The 22,991-nt window shown below is 36.6% G+C and overlaps 1 protein-coding gene across 5 annotated transcripts in view; it reads right to left on the reverse strand.

The window, feature by feature from the left end:
• The window catches only part of ADAM22 (ADAM metallopeptidase domain 22), a 260,142-nt gene that overhangs the window by 71,806 nt on the left and 165,345 nt on the right, over positions 1–22,991 (reverse strand). For all 5 annotated transcript variants that reach the window (XM_011961759.1, XM_011961758.1, XM_011961757.1 and 2 more), the window contains 7 exons: positions 18,538–18,601; positions 16,365–16,434; positions 7,393–7,463; positions 5,070–5,144; positions 3,314–3,385; positions 2,335–2,501; positions 486–570 (listed from right to left, as the gene is read on the reverse strand). In XM_011961759.1, coding sequence (XP_011817149.1) covers positions 486–570; positions 2,335–2,501; positions 3,314–3,385; positions 5,070–5,144; positions 7,393–7,463; positions 16,365–16,434; positions 18,538–18,601 — 604 coding nt within the window. The remainder of the gene's footprint in view (positions 1–485; positions 571–2,334; positions 2,502–3,313; positions 3,386–5,069; positions 5,145–7,392; positions 7,464–16,364; positions 16,435–18,537; positions 18,602–22,991) is intronic.

A 22,991-nucleotide genomic window follows, 5' to 3' on the forward strand; every position in this document is an offset into this window, starting at 1 on the left:
TGGTCACTTATAGTAACCATATTAGTTTTTTATTTAATTTTTTATTTTATTTATTTATTTATTTACTTACTTACTTACTTATTTAGAGACAGGGTCTCACTCTGTTGCCCAGGCTGGAGTGCAGTGGTGCAATCTGGGCCCAATAAAACCTCTGCCTCCCAGGCTCAAGCCATCCTCCCACTTCAGCCTCCCCAGTAGCTGGGGCTACAGATACACGCTACTATTTTTGTATTTTTGATAAAGATGGGGTTTTGCCATGTTACCCAGGCTTGTCTCAAACTCCTCATCTCAAGCAATCTGTCCACCTCAGCCTCCCAAAGTGCTGGAATTACAGGAATAAGCCATTGTGACAGGCCGCCATATTGATTTGTAATATAGCAATCTAACATCTGGAGTATGTGAATACTGAGAAATTCTCTCTTAAGTACGAGGAAAACATTTTCAGCCATCATACCACTTTGTATTGTACAGATGTTCACACCTACTTCATTCACGCCTCCTCCTTTCAGCAACGAGCAAATCCCACCAATATAAGCTGCCCCGCTCCGGCTACTCTCAAATTGACTTCCCCTTTTAGAAAAGGAAATGAAAAATGCTTACTGTTCACAGTTCAAACATCATAGCACCTCTCATTATTAGTTTACCACATTTATTTTCTCAATATACATAAGATTTCTATACAATATATTCATGCTGCAAGGGAAGAATGTGAAAATTGTTTATACACGTAACCAAAGACAAAGGTTTATGAGGGATGTTTTCTCACAAGATTAATAAATATCTTAAATTGAAGTATATCTATTAAAAAATAATTGGCTGATATGATGTACTCTGAGAAAGACACAAAATCACTTCTCTGGTATTTCTGCCAAAAATACATAACTTAACATCAGGCATTCCCATGAGGAACAGTCAATAAAATAATTGGCCTATACTCTCCAAAAGTATTAAACTCAAAATAGACAAAAGAAAACTGAGGAAATCTTTCAGATTAAAGGAGACTAAAGAGACATGATGATTAAATGCAATGTGTGATCCTGGATTGGATTTGGATGGGGAAAATTAGCTATAAAAGACATTATTGAGGTAATTGGTGAAATTTGAATATAGACCAATGGATTACATAAGAGTATTGTTTATGTTAAATTTTCCAGTTTCAATAATTTACTGTGGTTATATAAGAGAATGTCTTTTTACTCTTAGAGAATATATACTATTTAATAATAAATCCCCAGTAAGTGTCTTCAACTTACTTTCAAAAGGTTCAGGAAAAAAAAAAACAAAAACAAACAAAAAATCTGAAGGATGGATGAATGGAAGGAAGGGAGGGAGAATGGAAGAAAATTATGAAACAGGCCGGGCGCGGTGGCTCAAGCCTGTAATCCCAGCACTTTGGGAGGCCGAGACGGGCGGATCACAAGGTCAGGAGATCGAGACCATCCTGGCTAACACGGTGAAACCCCGTCTCTACTAAAAAAAAAAAAATACAAAAACTAGCCGGGCATGGTGGCCGGCGCCTGTAGTCTCAGCTACTCGGGAGGCTGAGGCAGGAGAATGGTGTGAACCCAGGAGGCGGAGCTTGCAGTGAGCTGAGATCTGGCCACTGTACTCCAGCCTGGGTGACAGCGAGATTCCGTCTCAAAAAAAAAAGAAAAAAGAAAAAAAGAAAATTATGAAACAAATGGGGGAAAATGTGAATAACTGATGAATCTGAATAGAGGGCATATGCAATTTCCTTGTAGTATTCTTGCAACTTTTCTCTAAATTTGAAATTATATATAAAGTTACCCCAAAATATATCTTTCTTCCTTTTATAACTTTCTTCAACAGTTCTGACTTTAGATGATAGATTTTTAAAATTCTACTATATATAATTTGCTATTACGTCAAATATGCATGCTATCAAAAAAAGAACATAAGAGTGAGAAAAAAGTAAAAATAAATTCCAGAAATACTAAGCTCTCATCTTAGAACCAAAAACAGAGAAAACATTAACATTTAAAAGACAGTAACTTTAAAGAATATAATTTATCTGCAGTTCAGAATACTATATATGAGTATTAGCAGTATTTTTACTCAGTAAATGCTCTATTTAAACATCTTGAAAAATTAAATAAAACAAATATTAAGTAATAAAATAACTCAAAATTAAAACTTTTACACTTTCATGGCAATTTGAAACAATCTATACTTTAAAACTTTTTCCAAATCTATCTGCCATCTGCCATGTCAAATCCTAATTGTGTTATGTAGCAGAAAGGATACATTTCAGTCACAATAAAGCATTTAACATGAAATCAGAAAAAGTAATACATCATTACAGAAGTTACGTACGAAAAAAGGTGTACTGCATCACTTTTCTCTTTGATAAAATCCCTCCTGTATTTCATAAACTCACGTAGGGTGATCAATGGATTTGCAGATATGGCAAACTTGTTGTCAGTCGCCCAGGTTTCCACAGCAACCAATACTATCCTGGTCTTAAGTTGGTCTTTATATATCTAGTATATTAATAAAATGAACACATCAGTTGTATATGTGGTAAAATCAAACAGTTTATGAACAGGACTACAAAACTCCTTTCATGGAAAATTCTTTTGAGTTTTAGTTAAAGCGAGATAACTTTCTAATTTACATGCATTTCCCTTGAGTAACTGAGACTGAAATTGTTGACTAATACCCAAAGAACAGAGCACTTTTTGGAAACAAAAGGTCCCTTTTGACGAATACTTGCACCCTATTCAAAGTTCCACCTGAATCTGTTTTCTGGTATCCTGGAAAAAGAATTCATGCATGCTTGAGTTCCCTTAGCCAAAAATGGAGCAATGACGACTCTCCAAAGAAATAATTTATATACAACCTGACTGGCTCTGATTAGACTTGTGAAGAAGGTACTAGCACAGCCTCGTCAAGGGAAGATTTGGGAAGTATGGAGGTATAGTGGAATTATTTAGTTGTATCACTGCCACAGCACCAGGCACTCTTGAAAAAGGTACAGCTGTTGTACTGCTTCTCCGTCATTATAAGTCACTGTGAATATCTTTGTTAGGGGTATGACACAACCTCTGTTTTTACAGGGTGAAAAACACAGGATGGAATTTCAGGCATATCTATGGATAATTTCGACCAGTTCCTCTTCCCAGCCAGACATCAAAGTCAATAAAGTCTATTGCAAGGTCACCTGGGACTTACTAGACACCTTGGTTGAAGTGCAACATAGAGCAGTGAAACTATAAGAATCATATTATCCATTCTATTAGCAATTAGGAAATAAGATTCTTCTAGGGCAATAATGGACTGGGTTGATACTTACTAAGTCTGCTATGTTCACCACAGACTTCGCATAGGTATTGGTATATACAACGGAAAGCCGATGTTTTTTAAACTGAAAGCAAAAGAAAAAAAGTGAAGGTCTTCCAAAGTGATCAGAAAACAACCATCTCATCAGAGAAAACATGGTGCAATTGAAAGATCCCTACAAATGTAAAAAAAAATCTTTTCTGTAAAAATGTGCTTTCTGTAAAAAAATGTCAGAGTCAGTTGAGATCAAGTTCTTTATCTGCTGTGTTGCCTGAGACAAGGCTCTTAGAGGATTGAGGCCTCAATTTATTAATCTGGGAGATGAAGTAAAAAATATCCAATCCATCCATTTCATAGATTTATTTTTATCGGCATTGTTATTCAAAATGATAAAACATATGAAAGTTGTCTATGAATTGCAAGACATACAAATCTAAGTAGGGGTATACACAGTAAAGTGGATGTGAACACTGCTAAAAGTATACAAATTGAAAAGTTCTATAAGACTTATTCAGGAAGAGGAAAGCTCTAAGATAAAGGTCACAACAAGGTGGCACACAGGGCAGATGTGGATCACATAGATCTTTGATTAGTCTCAAATGTGTTTTAAAAATCAGGAAATACCATGTAAAATCCAATTTCTGGCTTCAGTTAAAATTAGCATTCCCACCTGGTAATAACTGGCAAACACTGAGAGGCAGTTGCTCCCCCTAGCCAGGCCGCGCACCACTCTTTTCACCACAGGCCTCACCCACCTATACTGTCTTATACCTGGTTCATTTCACTTATGGTATATGTCTACAGACGTCTATGGATATCTAAATTTGTGACTATCTAAAATGCTCAAAATATATGTTGTTGTAACTTATTTTATAAAAGTCCTGGAGAACAGTAACATTCACTGGATTCAAATAGGTGGAAAGATAAAACTTAGACCTAGCTTGAACAAGGAAGCAGCACTCAATCCTGATTATGTTGCGATTATTATTATTAGCAACCATAATAATTAAGATCTAAATTATGTATTTAATCATACATAAATAAATGATAATCTTTTCCTCAAATAAGTAGTTAAAGTAAAATGCACTTGTACCTGAACTTAAGTAAAATTCGGTAATATGCATCATTAAACATTTTTAGTTTAAAACTTTGGTTACATGGAACAATTAGCATTATAACTCACTGTTGTGCTATGAATGTAATCATACTGCCTGCAATATGCCCATTAACTGAATATAAACACTATGGGTCAAAATAATTTTATTCAACAACATGAAAATTTTGTCAAGTTCTTATCTTAAGAATCTTCACTGGTTAGCTATGTAAGCATTTGCATATGATTTCTGCACAGTAACACCAAAATAGAAAAATTGCTTTTCTTTTATTAAGATAAAGTTGTACCTTGCAAACTAAAATGTCACATAATTGGTGCCTCACTTTTTCAATATATAATGGAATTTCCGTTTTTTTAAACCTTGTCATTTTAGTAAGTGGAGATTCAAATATTAGCACCTCTACTAACCAAGCAAATTCAGAAGTTGATACTGAGTCACAAAGTATTTTTGAAAACTCAAAAATTACTGCTAGTTATTTCCACCTATGAATATTTCCTAATTGCAGGTTGTTGCTAGTTAACAAATACATTTGATTATACAAATACCTTCTCCAGGTTACAGCTTGATGGGCTTCTTGTTTTTTCTAAACATATTTTTACACTCACCAGTTTTACCCTAGGCACGAACAGGCTTAAAAACAACAGCAAATCCTACCATAAGGTGATCATTCACAATCATCAGTTCAATGTATTTGGTTTCTTCTTCTACATTTCGAGGATATCGACGAAGCTGTAACACAGGAAAGGAAACAGCACCTAATTCAGCCCTCTAAACGTGGCTGTGAAAACCTAAAAAATATGGAGGAAACTGACAAAACAAAATTTTCCCTTTTTATTCCTTCAGCATTAAAAAAATGTTTTCATCAATTTGTTTAGTTTCTGAGTTGGTAATAAATTAACATGGCTCAGAAAATTTAAGAAGTATAAAAGAACAGAAGACGAATATCTTCCTCTCACCTCTATTCTCCACCTACTCAGTTCCTAGTCCTTCCCCCACAATGGATACAGCAAGTTACTGGTTCCTTCCAAAAATATTTATGCATATAAAACTAAATGTGAATATATCCTTTATTTTGTAATTCCGTTTATTTCACTCCTTTGTGCATCCAGCAATTTTATTTAACAGTCTATCTTGAAAATAGGAACATATGAAGAGCATTCTTTTGGGTTTAAGGTCCTCTGAGGATCTCTGAGAGGGTACAGGGAATGGAGTGATTGGCACTTTTATTATTTAATCTCCAAACTGGGATGAGTCACGTGCCTTCATCTAGGATGGTTCAGAGGATCCCCAAATGACATGGGGTCTTTGTTAGAATAGCTTTGAGAACTCCCAGGCTGTCTTGAGTTATCTATTACAGCTAGCTTTCTAGAATATTGTCCTATTCTTTCAGTCTATAATTCAAAAACAATAATTTCACATTAAATCCTGATGGTAATCATTTTATCTAACTGGGCCTCAAGATAAATATGTCTCTACCTATATATATGAGTTTATACATAATCATATATATGAGTACATATGTGTGTGTATATGTGTGTGTGTGTATATATACATATATAAACATTCACAACATTTATAAAGGTCGTAGTAGTAATTCATGGAACACATGGGTCTGAGAGGCAATATATGGCGTATATGTGGTTATAAGCACCTCTCTGAGACCAGACTTCCTAGGTCAGAATCCCAACTCCACCAGAGTCACCCTATGTGGCTTTGGGCAAGTTTCTTGATTCTCTTATCTTCAATGTCCTTATCAGTAAAATGAGGATATTATAGGTTGAATATCTCTCATCTAAAAATCCAAAACTCCAAATGCTCCAAAATGAAAAACTTTTTGAGCACCAATATGACACTCAAAAGAAATGCTCACTAGAGCACTTCAGATTTCTAATTTTTGAATTAGGGATGCTGAATCACTAAGTATAATGTAAATATTCTGAAATCTACCCCCCCACCCGCCACACACACATACACAAATCAAAATCTGCAACACTTCTGGTCCCAAGCATTTTGGAAAAGGTGTACTTAACCTGTGATAACACCTTCCTCTTAAGGTTTTTGAGGGTTACATGTGTTAATATAGTTAAAATTCTTATAATAGACCCTATTATAAGAATTTGACAAGGTAAGCATTCAATAGTATTCAATAAGATTTAGCAATAATTATTCACAATAAAAATCTGTCTGTAAACATGTATTTTATTTCAAGGTAATAAAAAGAAGACACCTGGTTCCTTCAACTTCTTGATCTTACTAGAGATCTATTTCCTTCATAGGAGGCCACCTCCCCTGCCCACACCACCACAGTGGTGATATCTTGATTCTGATGGCCACAACTCTTAACTTTTCTAAACTACTTGCCAGCTCTGTGATTTGAGCAAGTCATTTTCTCATGTCAGAGTCATCATTTTTCTTTCAGTGAAAGGTGAATAATAGTACCAACTTCATTTGGTTTAAAGCACCATATCAACAGTTATTATTACCCAGTCCAATATCCAGTGGAACAATCATAAAGCCCGTGACCTAATTTTATATCCTGGACTCCAAAGATTACTCAAGTGAGACAAAAGCATTTTGTGGCTTCACAACTGGATTGATTCATTCCTAAGGGGTTATATTCAAGGAATAAATACAAGGATATAAACCATACAAGTGGATTCCACAATGTGGTACATATCTGGGCAAGGAAAGAAGCCTATTGTAGAAAGAACCTGAGATGCCACAAGCAGGAGCCTCATAACCCATAATATGATGAAGAAACATATTATCACCACTGTCTTGAATCCTTTTTGCATCTGTGAAATAACATGGTTCCCCTTTCTACTGCTTCTTCAGATCTGTCACCCTTACGGTTTACCACAGCCTGACAAATTCCCAAACTAATACTCACCCTCTCACACAGACTTACTGTAGATTAAAATGATTGGCAGTTGACAATTGTTTTAAAATAACACGACATACCACTGTGAATACATACCTGCCGTTTACTCCTTTTTGGTCTTGGCTTCAAAACAAATTTTGGTGGAGTAATGTTTACTTGTTGAAATTCTAAAAGGAAATTAAATTTAACTTAACTTAGTGAATTTGTCATATTTCTTCAATACAGGGTAAAGTTTTACCTGCCCTTCCTTCTTATGAATTTTATAATGTATAACGCTGTACTTAATGATCACACAAAACATTTAGTATGTCAATACTAAACATTAATTTACTATATTAATACTAAATAAACATTTAAAAGATGAATATAATTTGCAAAATATAGAACATTATTTCTGTTCTAATTTACTTCAAAAAAATTTCATATTTCTCCTATAAATATCATTACATTATTTACTAGGAATCTTCTAAACAGCCAACTCAACTTTCACTTCCATTACTAACCTTCTTGAGGCAGCAAAAGAAAGAAGACGAGCAATAAGAAGAAGAAAAAATAATCACACATTCCTGAGTTCATAATTTATTAAGAAATTGTTACAGGACACCAAAGTTTTGAGTTAATTTTTTCCAATTAATTTACATTCTTCTTTGCCCATAACCAAATTAATCTCAGGCTTTATCTGCTCTTGGTAGCAGATGTGAAAATCATACATCAACTGTTTATGCACATAGATTCATCTCTGAATATAAGATTAGGTTATTTACAAGGGAGGATTGTTCTACAAAGTGAATGGAAAGTTGCAATCTTTCCCTAGGGTACAGATTTCCTAAAACTTTGATGACTGAACAACCTGAAGGGACTTATTATAGGAATAATGCTATAAAACACTCAAGGTAAACCATTATCATTATTTTTGGATACTGTTCATAAAGGAGAGATAATAATGGTCAGAGAAATCTGTGACCAAGAAGCTGAATAATAAAATCAGGGCAAGGAAATTAATATTCTCTCTTTATTTCATGTTCAAATATTCTCCCACCATGTCATTTTTCAGAATGCTATGGCCTGGGCATACAAGGGATTTGCTGAGAAACGGAATAAGTTATCTTTTATAATTAAAAAAAAAAAACTAACAGGAAAAACAGAAAAACAAGATTACAAAAGTAACCCATCTCATATCAATAATTAAATGTAAATAGACTAAATGTTGTGCCTAAAAGGCAAAGATTGCCAGACTGGATTTTTTTTTTAATGCAAGACTTAACTATATGCTGTTTAGAAGAGGGGCACTTTAAATTTAAAGTATGGAAGAGGATACACCTTACAAACATTAATCACAAGAGAACTGTGAAGGAAATATTAATATCAGACAATGTAACTTCAGGACAATAAGTACCTAGGAGAAAGGAAACTATTTCCTAATTATAAATGGGTTGATTCATCAAAAAGACACAATGCTCCTAAATGTTTATTCACCTAATAACAGAGTTTCAAAATACATAAAGCAGAAAGTGACAGACCTGAAAGGAGAAATAGACAAATTCAAAGTTACAGTTAAGGATTTCAACAATCCTCCCTCAGTAATTGAAAGAAAAAAAAAAGCAAACAGAATCATATGGACACAGAAGACTATACTATTAACCAATTTAACTAAGTTGGCATTTTTAACACTTTACCCAATAATTGAAGAATACATATCCTTTTCAAGAACACATGAAACATTCACCAAGACAGGCAATATCATAGATCATAAAGCAAGTCCCAATAAATTTTATTTAAAGAAAATGAAATGACACAGAGTATTTTCTCTTACTGCAATTCTATTAAATTAAAAAATCTATAATAAAAAGGTGCTTGGAACAAAATAACCAAGTATTTCCATACTAAGCTCTACATTTCTAAATAACCCATTGGACAACGAAGAAATCACCTGGTAATTTAGAAAATGTTTTGACCTAAAGTAAATAAAAATACGACAAGTCAAAATATGAAGGATGCAGGTAAGGCATTTAGTGCTTGAAGGGAAATGCATAGCTTTAAGTGGTTATGTTAGAAAAGAAAAAAAAAGTTTAAATTATGATCTAACCTTCCACCTTAACAGCCCAGAAAAATAAGAGCAAATTAAACACAAATCAAATAGAAAAAAGTGAGACTAAAAACTTAAAAACAAAAATCAATAAAATTGATCAGCAGGACTTGACCAATAAAGAAAGCAAATCACTACAGATTCTATAGATATTAAAAAGATAATATGAGGATATTATGAAGAGCTTTATGCCAATAAATTTGTTAATTTAGATGAAATTCCTTGAACATGTGTATATGTAGATAATCTGAATAATCCTGTATCTATTAAATAACTTTAATTCTTAATTAAACTCTCCAAGAAAACTGCAAGGCAAGATGACTTCACTGATGAATTCTACCAAACATTAAAGGAAGAAATAATACCACTTTTACACAAACTTAAAAAAGAAAAAAGAGTCGGAAACTTTTCCTAACACATCTTGTAAGACCAGCAAAACCCTGGTACTAAAACCAGAAAAGAAAACTAGAGTCCAATATGCTTTCTGAACCTATACATTAAAAATGTTTAACAAAACATAGTCAAATCAAACCCAGTAATACACAAAAATATAATCTACCATAACCAACTGGGGCCCATTTGAGAATGCAAATTAGTTTCATATTCAAAACATCAATTTATACAATTCATCACATTAACAGATTAAAGGAGAAAATCATATGATCATCTCAATAGACATAGAAAAGCATTTGACAAAATTCAACACCTATTCTGGATAAAAACTCTTAGCAAACTAGAATAGCAGACTGATAAAACTACTCAGCTGCAAATATGTACTACCTTTCATAGAAAAGGAGGGATGAGCAGAATCAAGAGCTGAGAACATAGAGCCAAGAGTCATGGAGAATTATTTCCAGGCCTTGAAACCCAATCAAAAAGGGTCAACATTTGCCCAGCAGAATTTCAGAACTGCAATGTCAGTGTCTTTCTTGTTTCTCAAATGTTCCCTCTTTTGTAAGGGAATGTCTATAGCTGGCCCATTACTGGATCCTGGGAGTACAAGGGCAGATAACTTGTCTCTTCAGTTTTACATACAGAAGGATTAAGAGAAATTACACCCAACGACCCTCATCCACACCTGGACCTGATTTCGATAATGAGATTCTAGACTTAGAGCAGATGCTATTACAGAATGAAACTCTTAGAGACCTAGAAAGGAAGAGAATGTATTTTGTAGGTAAAAGAGACAGGAATCACTGAGGGCCAAAGAGAAGAATTTGACAAACTTTAAGATGACCTCTAATAGTCTCCACCTCCTGGTACTCACGCCCTTGTGTAATGCCCTCTCTCTGAGTGTAAGTAAAACCTGTAACTTGCTTCCAACCAATGGAATACAGCAAAGGTCATTTCTCCAGAAAACATTATGTAAGATTGTAACTCATCTTGCTAGAGACTCTTCCTTACCGGCTTTCATTACGCGAGCACCAGTGTTGTGAGCTGCCCTATGGAGAGGCCCATGTGAGAAAAAGAGTAACCATCAGCCAAAGCCAGCAAGAAACCAAGGCCCTTGGTCTACGAGGCTAAAAAGAACTGAATTCTGCCAACAACCATTGCATATCATTCCACAGTTGAGCCTTGAGACGAGACGAAGTCCTAGCAAACACCTTGACTGCAGCCTGTGAGGGCCACTGAAGCAGAGAACCCATCAAAGCCATTCTTGGACTCCTGATCCACAGAAACTATGAGATAATAAGTGTATATTGTCTTAAGAGGTGCATTTTGTGGTAATTTATTACTCAGCTACTTTCTAATTTTTCTGTACATAATAAAAATGTATTCCTCAGCAATAGATAACTATACAATGCCACTGTATAATCTCATTCCCTTGAAAGAAGGCTGGACCCTGTGACTCATTTCTAATAAATACTATGCAGCAAGAGTGATCAGATGTTGCTTTTGAGATCAGGTTAACAAAAAGACTGTAGCTTCCATCTTAGGTATCGTGCCTCATTCTCTCTCTTCTCTTGGTCTCTCACTCTCTCCTAGAACAAGTTAGCTACCAGGTTGGTGGGGGGGCAGCCCTGTGGAGAGGCCCATGTGGTGAGGTACTGAGGCCTCACAACAATCATATTAGCGAGCTCAGAAGCGAATCCTCCCCAGTTGAGCCTTCAAATGAAACTGGAGTCCCAGCTGACAGTTACGCTACAAACTCACGACACTGTGGGCCAGAGGCACCCAGCTAAACCACACCCAGGTTCCTGATTCTCAGAAATCATGAGATAATAATGTTTGTTTATTAAAGCCACTAGGTTTTAGAGTAATTTGTTACACAGCAATAGATAATACAATAGATAAGCAATAGATAATAACTAATACAACATCTACACTAAAAATGACCAAATACTGAAAGAAATTTTAGACTCACTACTAATAATATGTTGTTTTTCCCCATTAATCCATACTTTTAATACAATTCTAATAAAAATCTCAGAATTATAGAAATTGACAAGTAGTTTCTAAAATTTGTAGGGAAATGTGAAGGGCCCAGAATAGCCAGAATTTTGGGGGGAAAAAAACAGAATTGGAGGATTTATGTTATTTGATTTCAAAACTTATATAAAGCCACAGTAAGCAAAACAAAGTATGATAAGCATAGCCAAATAAAGTAAGAGTCAAGAAATTGACTCATTTTTTTTTTTTTTTAAGACAGAGTCTCGCTCTGTCACCCAGGCTGGAGTGCAGTGGTCCGATCTCAGTTCACTGCAAGCTCCGCCTCCCGGGTTTACGCCATTTTCCTGCCTCAGCCTCCTGAGTAGCTGGGACTACAGGTGCCCGCCACCTCGCCCGGCTAGTTTTTTGTATTTTTTAGTAGAGACGGGGTTTCACCAGGTTAGCCAGGATGGTCTCGATCTCCTGACCTCGTGATGCGCCCATCTCGGCCTCCCAAAGTGCTGGGATTACAGGCTTGAGCCACTGTGCCCGGCCGAAATTGACTCATATTAATACTTTTTGACAAAGGCATCAAAACAATTCATTGATAAAAGGAAAGGAAACTCTTTCCAAAAAATGGTATTAGAATAATTGTATATTCACATAAAAAATAATAAAATAAAACTTAACTCCTACTTTTCACCATGAACAAAATGTAATTTGAAGAGGATCCTAGATCTAAACATAAAAAATAAAACTATAGAGTTTTTAGAAGAAAACACCAGATAATATCTTCAAAACTTGGGAGCTAGCAAAAATTACTTAGCATAGAGAAAGCAATAACGATAAAAACTAATGTTAAACTTCACAAAATTTAAAACATCTGTTCATCACAAGATGCCATTAAGTAAGTAAATGAGCAAACCAAAGACTGGGGAAAAGATATTCATAAGGCATATTTGGCAAAGGCCTTCTATCTAGAATATGTAAGTACTCCTACAACTTAACAACAAAAAGACAGAAATTCTGATTAGTGGCAAATAAGTATATATACTACACATCATTAATCACAAGAAAAATGCAAATTTAAACCAAAGTGAGATAGCACCAAATACACTAGAACAGCTAAAATTAAAGAATAACAGAGCAGATGTTGGTCAAGATGTGGAACAATTAAAACTCTCAGAGTGCTGACGCAAGTATACCACTTTGTGTACCCACTTTGGAAAAAGGTTTCAGCAATTCCTCATAAAACGGTTGTTCTCAAAGTGTGATTCCAGCACCAGCAGCATTAACATCACCTGGGAAGTACTGGAAATGCAAATTCTCCAAACCCACCCAAGATATACTGATTTAAAACTCTCAAGATAGGGCCAGCAATCTGTAGTTACCGGTCCTCCAGATGATTCTGATGCATGCTAAAGTTTGAGGACACTTTCAACACAGTTAAACATGTACCTACCCTACGGCCCAGCAAATGTATTCCTTGGTGTTTACCAAAGAAATGAAAATATGTGCCCACAGAAAAGACTTGTATAAGAACGTGCATAGTTGCTTTTCTCATAATAGTCAAAAACCAGAAACAACCCAAATGTCCATCAACTTAATAGATTAAAAATTGTGGTACAGGCCAGGCGCGGTGGCTCAGGCCAGAATCCCAGCACTTTGGGAGGCCAAGGCGGGTGGATCACCCAAGGTCAGGAATTTGAGACCAGCCTAACCAACATGGTAAAACCCTGTCTCTACTAAAAATACAAAAATTAGCCAAGCATGGTAGCGTACGCCTGTAACCCCAGCTACTTGGGAGCCTGAGGCAGGAGAATTGCTTGAACCCAGGGGGCGGAGGCTGCAGTGAGCCGAGATGGCACCATTGCACTCCAGCCTGGGCAACAGTGCAAGAACCCATCCCCCTGCAGAAAACAAGTGGCATATTCATAGGACACAATATATTCAATAATTTAAAAGAATGAACCATTGCTACTTTTGACAACATAAACCTCATAGGCATGTGCTAAGCAAAAGAAGCTGCAAATAGTACATGATTCCATCTGTATAAAGTTCTACAACAGACAAAAGAAACGGCAGAGGTGGGAGGCACCGACTACAGAGGGTACAAAGGAAGTTATTGGGGTAACAGAAATGCTCTCTCTCTCAACAAGAGTGTATGTATGTAAAAATTTATTGAATAGTACACAAGACTTTTATATTTCATTGCATATTTTTTTAACTGGGTGCATAGGCATCCATAGGAAATAGGATTTTCCCAGAATATGTTCTCAGAAACACTAGTCCTGAGACACATGCATGCCATGTAAAGGAAACGTTCCACAGTCCAACAAGTTTGGGGAACAGCTGATCTTATTTCTATCTCTGGGAAATACACAAAACATAACAAGATGATGATGCTGATAATCTATAATCCAGTTAAACTTTATGCAATCTAAAATAAATAAGCTTACTTTTGAGACTATTTCACAGAAATTGTAGTTGTGACATTTATTTGTCTATTTCTTGTTTTCTTTTAATTTATCACAGTAAATCATAAGTAATGTTGGGAGACAAAACTCTCTCAAAATTGACAGTGCCAACTTCTGATGAGGAAAACTAGAAACTAATTGAAACAGACCTGAGTTTTCAAAGAATATGTCTAAAAATCATTTTAATAACAGCAAAACTGCCAAGTCACCATCAAAGTTTCTGCTAGAAAGAAACCCTGAACAATTTCCTCAGAAAAAAAAAAAAAAAAAAAAAAAATCCTAGCAAGCCTACAATCAAGTCTTTAGGGGAAAATCTTTATTTGTTACTTTAAATATTAATTAATGTTGACTGCTTCCAGTAATACCCATTAAATTATAGCTTTATTCCCACACAGCTAGTCATGATTTATTTTCTTATCAGAATAGGGATTGTAAAAAGTTTTATAAGACCACTGAAAGAACCGTCTAAAAAGTCTGTGAGAGGTAAGAGCATCTATATTCCCATTTGAAAATTTTTCAAAATAGTAAATTCTATTAAATCTTCTCTCCCTCTGGCAACAGGAAAGAAGGGGAGAGAATGTTCATTCTCTTTAGGGAAATTACAGGAGGATAAGGAGTTAAAAACTTATGTCAGAGAGAAAGGAACATTAGGAAACATTTATTTCATTTTCTGATGAAGGGACAATGTAAACTTCTAAGTGATTTTCTAAGCATTAGTTTAGGATTACTCTCAGGCTGGCGATTTTTCCATTTCCCTCTGTGATTCTCTACCATAGTACATTTTCATAGTGTCATAATTCAACTTAGCTGTGGGACCCTGGAAAAGACAAACTAGCTGAGCTCTGTTTCTTCATCTACAAACCGGGAATAACATTAATCTTACAAGGCTGCTGCAAAGCTTAAAATGAGATTAAAAATTAAAATAATCAGGCTGGCCATGGTGGCTCACAACTGTAAACCTGGCACTTTGGGAGGCCGAGGCAGGTGGATCACGAGGTCAGGAGTTCGAGACCAGTCTACTCAATATGGTGAAATCCTGTCTCTACTAAAAATACAAAAATTAGCCAGGCATAGTGGTGCATGCCTGTAGTCCCAACTACTCGGGAGGCTGAGGCAGAAGAATTGCTTGAACCCAGGAGGCTGAGGTTGTAGTGAGCTGAGGTCGCGCTACTGCATTCCAGCCTGGGCGATAGAGCAAGACTTTGTCTCAAAAACAAAACAAAACAAAACAAAAAATAAATTAATTAATTAAATTAAATTAAATTAAATAAGGTCCACTAAATAGGGGAGGAAGCATCTCCATACCAGATATCCAGATATCTTCTGAATAAAGATATTCCGAGTGCTGTCTATCTTCAGGAGAAAATAAATGAGTCCAGCACAGCCAAAGAGAAACGTACCCTACATAATCACTGCTCCACTAAGGAAGGCAAAGTATGCATGCACCGCCCTTCTTGTCATGTGAAGACTTGGAAGCAACTCTAGAAGCAACATAGGTTGCTAGGTCCATTTATTCGACCTAAAATAAATAAGCTTACTTTTGAAAATATTTCACAAAATTTGTATTTTTGACATTTGTCTATTTCTTGTTTTCTTCTAACTTATTATAGTAAATCGTAAGTAATCTTGGGAGACAAACACTCTTAAAATTAACCTAGGTCCATTTCAGTGTAGATGAGAAGAAAAGACTAATTTCACAAATAGCACATAATGATAACAAAAGTTAACCTATAATGGTTCTTTCTTAAAATGCTAGAGCAAAAAAGAGACAAGGAAAACAATAAATAGGGAAATGATTAAGAGTTCATCCCTATGTTTACAAGACCAGTATTTCACCAAGAATGAATTTGCATGTACTTTGTCTCACAGACCAATTGTGGCTCTAATCTTGTTTCTCCTTTAGTGCCTTATTTGCAATTTAAAATTTTTTTTAAGTTTTCCTCCACATCTTTCCAAACTCATTTGTGAGGCCAGTTTGCATTTCATTCTCCCTCTTGATGTGACTTGGCTCTCCCTCTAAACACGTCAAAAGCAGATGTGGGCTAATGATACTCCACAAATAGATTAGTTCTAAGGCATTAAATAAATTACTGAAGTTGTTTTTTAAATAAAAAGTCACTATATGAACATCATACCAGATGGAAGATCATCCAAGGGAAATTCAAACAGTCTGGATTTGTAAACCGAATGAAAATGGAAATCCTCCTGAAATGACACAAGTAACAGTGATTAAGCGTGTACAACCGAATTATCTCCAGCCTTAGGCAAACGTAGCTGGAGACCCTTAAAAGAACCACAGCTTGCCTATGCATTCTCCTGGGTTTAGAAAGGTGATGAACCATTGCCCAACCCTTCCTATTCGCTCCTGAATTCTCTCAGCACCAGAGCAATATCCAATGAGAAGAAAAATGCCTTCACAGAGAAGCCAAAGCCTATAGTAATGGAAAACAAATGAATGAATTTATTCCCCCAAGGACAAATAAGACATTTGGCAAAATGACTTAATGTTTTTTTATTACTGGTTCCTTTCACGGATTCCTGCAGCCTTTTAAAAGTCAGAGAGCTTTGGTAGGGAAAGACTACAGAGCTAACAATTTTCAAAGTATTGGGGAGCAGGATGCCTGGTATAAGTAAATGTCCAAAGTGGACCCTGTTCTGAAATTCAAGTGTCATACAAGCTATATTAAAAAGCAAGAGATAAAAAGTCATATTTTTCTTCTAAAAAGTTAATAAACACTCAAATATAATTTCATCTGGCTTTATCCAATTACTAAAAAAAAAAAAAAATTAGAATGTCATAGGTTTCATATTATCTTAAAAAAAATCATACTGTCAAGCAAAGTGACAAGACAGGCAGCAGTGGGTACCCATAAAATAATATACAATACAGAGAATTTCCCAAACAAGATGGTTTATGGGTGACAAAATCATGTATGTTTCTTGAAAGGATTTGCCTCTCTGCTTGACTAATGTTGTGTAATACAAGGAAGAACATTTGTACGTACAGAGATAGAATGAAAGTGTATTATGTTTCTCTGTAGTCTATAATATTAATTCAACTTCTTCTAATTTGTGGGAAATGAATGTTTCAGCTAAAGTGAGGGAGAGGATTAAGATGACTCAGGTTTCTCTAAACTTCATCAGCACAGAGCCTTAAAAGGAACAGACAACAGAGAAAAATCTGGAATCTAGAAAAGAGAGGAGAGGTGAAAAATCACAGACCTGTGAATTTGATCTGTTATGGACTGAATGTGTGTGTGTCCCCAAAATTCTCATATTGAGACCCTGGCACCCAGGATGACTTTGTCTGGAGATAAGGCCTGTGAGGGAGTGATAAATCTTAAATGAGGTCATAAGGGTAAGATCCTCATTCAGTATAGCTGGAACCCTTATAACAAGAGGAGACAACCAGAGTTCTCTCTCTCTCTCTGCCATGGGAGAACACAGTGAGAAGGCAGCCGTCTGCAACTCAAGCAAAGAGCCCTCACTAGATGTCAACCATGCTGGTGCCTTGGACTTTCCATGCCCAGTACTGAGATAAAGATAAAAGTTTCTGTTGGTTAAGCAACCCAGTCTACAGGATTTTGTTATGGTAGCCAAGTCAGACTAAGAAAGATCATAACACATTAGGGTGGAGATGGAAACAGAGGTTTCAGAACACCTGAAAGGGAAAGTATTATATTTCCAAAATAAAAGAGAAAGAAACAAAAGAAATTTTCTGTTTGTTTGTTTGTTTGTTTTGGAGATAGAGTCTCTCTCTGTCACCCGGGCTGGAGTGCAGTGGCAGGAGGTTCAAGCAATACTCCTGCCTTAGCCTCCCAAGTAGCTGGGATTATAGGCACATGCCACCGCACCTGGCTAATTTTTGGATTTTAGTAGAGATGGGGTTTCACCAAGTTGGCCAGGCTGGTCTCGAACTCCCGACCTCATGCCCGCCTCAGCCTCCAAAAGTGCTGGGATTACAGGTGTGAGCCACCACACCTGGCAAGAAATTTTTTAAAAAACACTTGTGGTTTTGACTTACTCAATATTTAGTTTAAAATATACAGACAGTCCCCAACTTACATGTTTTTGACTTTATGATGCATTTATCAGGGTATTAAATATATTTTTGACTTATAATATTTTTAACTTATGATAGGTTTATCAGGACACAGACCCATCATAAGTCAAGGAGAATCTGTACATATGTTTACTATCTTAACCCTAAACAATATAAAAATGAAATAAAGTAGAAACAAAAGGAGAGGAGAAAAGCTCTCAGCACAAACATTTCCATTTGCCACAACAAACAGAAGGAGCACTTACTTGAGTAGTGTCATTTTCTTCTGGCTCAATGAGATATGTGTGGTTCCCGTCATAGAACATCCCACTGCCAATGACAAGAAAATAATTAGGCATGGCTATCGACTCTCATCCCAGAACAAGATCATTTTAAAATCAGCAGCAGCCAGAGGACCCGTTTGCTTCTCAGTGTCCATTTCCCAGTCCCATCCATCACCTCCAGACACACCACACACACCACTGAGAGGGAAAGGCCCCTCCTTCCGATTACTTACAGGTAGAGTCCCCTCATTCTCACCTGACCCCGTGCTCAGGATTGCCATGCTCTAGCTGTTGCCCATCACTCCTCTGTCTAACATAGAATTCCCAGATTTTCATATGCAAAAAGCCACCTGGAGAGCTAGTAAAAACACACGTCTTTCAGGACTCTTCTCAGATTTCTGGACTGGAACCCAGGAAACTGCATTTTAAATAAGCTCCAGGTGATCCTGAGGCAAGTTTTCAGGGACTATACTGAGAATGACCGACCTACCATAAACATGGAAGATGCTCTAGTAACAAGAGCTAACATATTTGAACAACGTGCCACAAGCTAAATACTTTACACTCATTTAATCTTTTCCACAAATCTACAAGGGAAGTACAACGACTATCCTTATTTTACAGGTAAGGAAACTGAAACCCAAAGAGATAAAGTAACTTGCCAAATTATTTAACCAGTAAGAGCAGAAATAGGAATAGAGCCCAGACAAATGGGACCATGAACTGCCCATTTGCAACCTGCTATCTACCTGCATTCATGCATTCATGCATTCAATCAACATGTTTACAGAGCACCTACAATGCACTGTTATAGGTGCTGGGGACACAATAGCAAACAAAACAGACCGATTATCTGTCCTTGTGGTACTGATGAGTATTCTAGGGAGGACATACTATATATAGAGAGAGAGACAGTGACAAATTCTAGGGAAGAAAATAATCAGGTGAAGGGCAATAAATGGTGCCAGAGGGCCGTGGGGGCCATACCAGCTGGGCACCTCCTAGGGCCTTGGCTTTTACTCTAAGAGAGATGAAGAGCCACTGCAAAGTTCTAAGCAGAGGGGAAATACAAACTTCCTTAAGTTTTATAATGATCATGCCAGCTTCTGTGTTACAATAATTTTTAGCACAGCAAGGATAGAAGTAGGGAAGTTACTGCAATAATCCAGGTGAAAGAAGGTACTGGCTTAGATCGGAGCAGTAATAGTGGAGGTGGTGAGAACTGGTCAAATTCGGGATATATTTTGAAAGTAGAACCAATAGGATTTATTAATGGATTTGAAATGAAGTATGTAAAACAGAGAAGAGTTAGTGAAGACTCCAAGTTTTGACCTGAGCAACTGGAAAAACAGACGTGTCATTTAACAAGATTTTTAAAAAAAGATGTGACGGAGTGAGACCCTGTCTCAAAAAAAAAAAAAAAGTAGGGGGTGAGGGGGGATGCAGAAGGAACTTATTGGGATGGGCCTAGGGAAGTAGGGAGCAGAGGGAAGCATGCAAATTCTTTAAGCGTTCAGTTTTGAGCTGGGCATGGTGCTCACATCTGGAATCCCAACACTTCAGAAGAAAAAGTGGGGGGAATCACATGAGGCCACGAGTTTGAGACCAGCCTGGGCAATGTAGTGAGCGGCAAGACTCTCTCTCTACAAAAAGTTTTTAAAAAGTTAGCTGGGCCTGGCGATGCACACCTGTAGTCCCAGCTACTTGGGAGGCTTAGGTGGGAGGATCACCGGAGCCCAAGAGTTCAAGGTCGCGGTGATTGATGACTGTGCCACTGCACTCCAGCCTGGGTGACAGAGCAAGACCCTATATTTCTTTTAAAAAAAAAAAATCCATTTTGGACCTCGTAGGCTGGGGGTGGCCACCAGCCATCTGCGAAATCCTCTGGAGAGCACTTAAATATACAAACGGCCTCAACTCCCACTCAGACAGATTCTGATAGCTGCTGCTTTTAGAAGAACATGATCCTTTTACTGAGATCAGACCCTTTATGATGTTAAAGAAACTTGTCTTATCATTCAGGCATCTGAAGGTAGCAAAGCTATGAGCTTCTGTGGTAATTTTTTAGTTTTTGGTAGAAATGACTATATGACAGCCAAGCTCCTAAACATAAACTAGTATTTGTTTTTCATTGAAGACTTAGTGAAATTGGTGAAATTCCATGAGCTATAATTATAATGGCCTCCAAGTTCTGCCTCTATCCAAATTCTTTCATTCCTACTATAACATCTTCCACATGTCCTCAACTTCTATATACTCACAGGATGACTGCTCTCACAGCTGCACTGTTTTCAGCCACATGTACTTTCTGAATTTGGATGACATTCTATTTGGAATTTAAAGATAAACAGATGCAGTTTGTAAGACATTACTGACAATATGTGCCCAAGGAGTCAGACGGAGAGCCTTTCAAAAAAGTAGACCAAATATGGCAGGGAGTATCTCTCTACCCTTGCTGAGAACTAGCCAGATTCATCCAGAAAGTCATATGAAACCATCACACTTTGCCAAAATTCATGTGGCAACACCAACAAAGTAGCAAGCAGATTATTTTGTTAAAATAGTACTGAGTGTTATTTATCCTTACATTAGGTTAATGTCCAATGGGAAAGTCATTTCTTTTTAGTGGACTTAAATATCATGTAAGCAATATGAAGACAACAGATTCTGACACTGTCTGTATCTCAGAAGACTCTAGATTGCTATATGATAATGTGCCATTATTAATTCCTTAATAATGAAAAAATACTTGTGTTTTATACGCTTTGAGAACCGAAATATTTTTGTTTATTTATATAAATCCTTTTATATTGAGTCCATAATAGTATACTTGACAAAAACCTATAGCTAAGACCAAGTCATCACAGACCAATTGAGCTAAAATTTCAAAAGGTTGTATCAAAATAAGATTTTGAAAGGAAAAAACCATTCTTACAAATTTCCACAAGAGGGCAATAAACTCACATTTAACTCCATTCTTTAAGGTTCCCACAGTAACAAGATTTTTGTCATATCACCAAACACACCAAAACCAAAACATTGCGTATTAGTCCTTTGACTCTGAACAAATGTGACCTTGCAGTTTCTTTATGGGAAAGATATACAAATCTGATTTTCCCTTATTTATGTTATTCAACTGATTTAAGAAATCAAAAATGAAAAAAAATACGCACTTGGTAATTTATAAAGGATGAGTCATGGATGACATAATACATCTCATATCTAAACCACTGTAATTGGGACAACATACATTATTCAATATTTCATAACATTGCCCCAAAATATTTCTTCCAGAAATTTTTGTTCAGAAGGTAAAGTTAAGATGAGAAGTCATAATTACTAAATAACAAGATAATACAAGGGTATATTTATCCTACGTGCTCATAAAAGTCTAAGAAAGCTTAAAATGGTCATACACAATTCTGACAATGTTCCAAGATGCATGATAGGTTTTCTGTTTATTTAGTTTCAAATAAAAACATTTTTAAAAGGAGAAGTAAAATCTACTTAATTAAAATAACCCTGTAATCCCAGCACTTTAGGAGGCTGAGGTGGGCAGATAACGAGGTCAGGAGTTCAAGACCAACCTAGTCAACATGTCAAAACCCTGTCTCTACTGAAAATACAAAAATTAGATGGGCGTGGTGGCAGGCACCTGTAATTCCAGCTACTCAGGAGGCTGAGGCACAAGAATGGCTTGGACCTGGGAGGCGGAGGTTGCAGTGAGCTGAGATCGTGCCACTACACTCCAACCTGGTGACAGAGCGAGACTCCATCTCAAAAATAAAATAAATAAAAATAAATAGCTAAGGCAGGATTCTGAGTTCTATTCCTGATCCAGTTACTATACAATCTCCTAAAAGTTATTTTTCCTTGGGTTTTGTTGACACAGAGTCTCACTCTGTCGCCCAGGCTGGAGTGCAATGGCATGATCTCAACTCACTGAAACCTCTGTCTCCTGGGCTTAGGTGATTCTCCTGCTTCAATCTCCCAAGTAGCAGGGATTACAAGTACCCACCACTATGCCCAGCTAAATTTTGTGTTTTTAGTAGAGACAGGGTTTCATCAGGTTGGCCAGGCTGGTGTCAAACTCCTGACCTCAGGTGGGCCACCCACCTCAGCCTCCCAAAGTGAAATACGAAATTAGCCAGCCATGGTGGCAGGTGCCTATAATCGCAGCTACTTGGGAGGCTGAGGCAGGAGAATCACTTGAGCCTGGGAGGCGGAGGCTGCAGTGAGCTGAGATCATGCCACTGCACTCCAGTCCATGGGACAGAGTGAGACTCTGACAGAAAAGAGTGAAAGAAAGAATGAATGAATGAACGAATAAACAAATGAACAAATGAATGAAAGAACAAAAGAAGAGAGAAGAGAGATGAGAAGAGAAGAGAAGGGAAGGGAAAGGAAAGGAAAGGAAAGGAAAGGAAAGGAAAGGA

The sequence above is a fragment of the Colobus angolensis genome, unplaced genomic scaffold (assembly GCF_000951035.1).
Source record: "Colobus angolensis palliatus isolate OR3802 unplaced genomic scaffold, Cang.pa_1.0 Scaffold569, whole genome shotgun sequence".
Taxonomy (NCBI): domain Eukaryota; kingdom Metazoa; phylum Chordata; class Mammalia; order Primates; family Cercopithecidae; genus Colobus; species Colobus angolensis.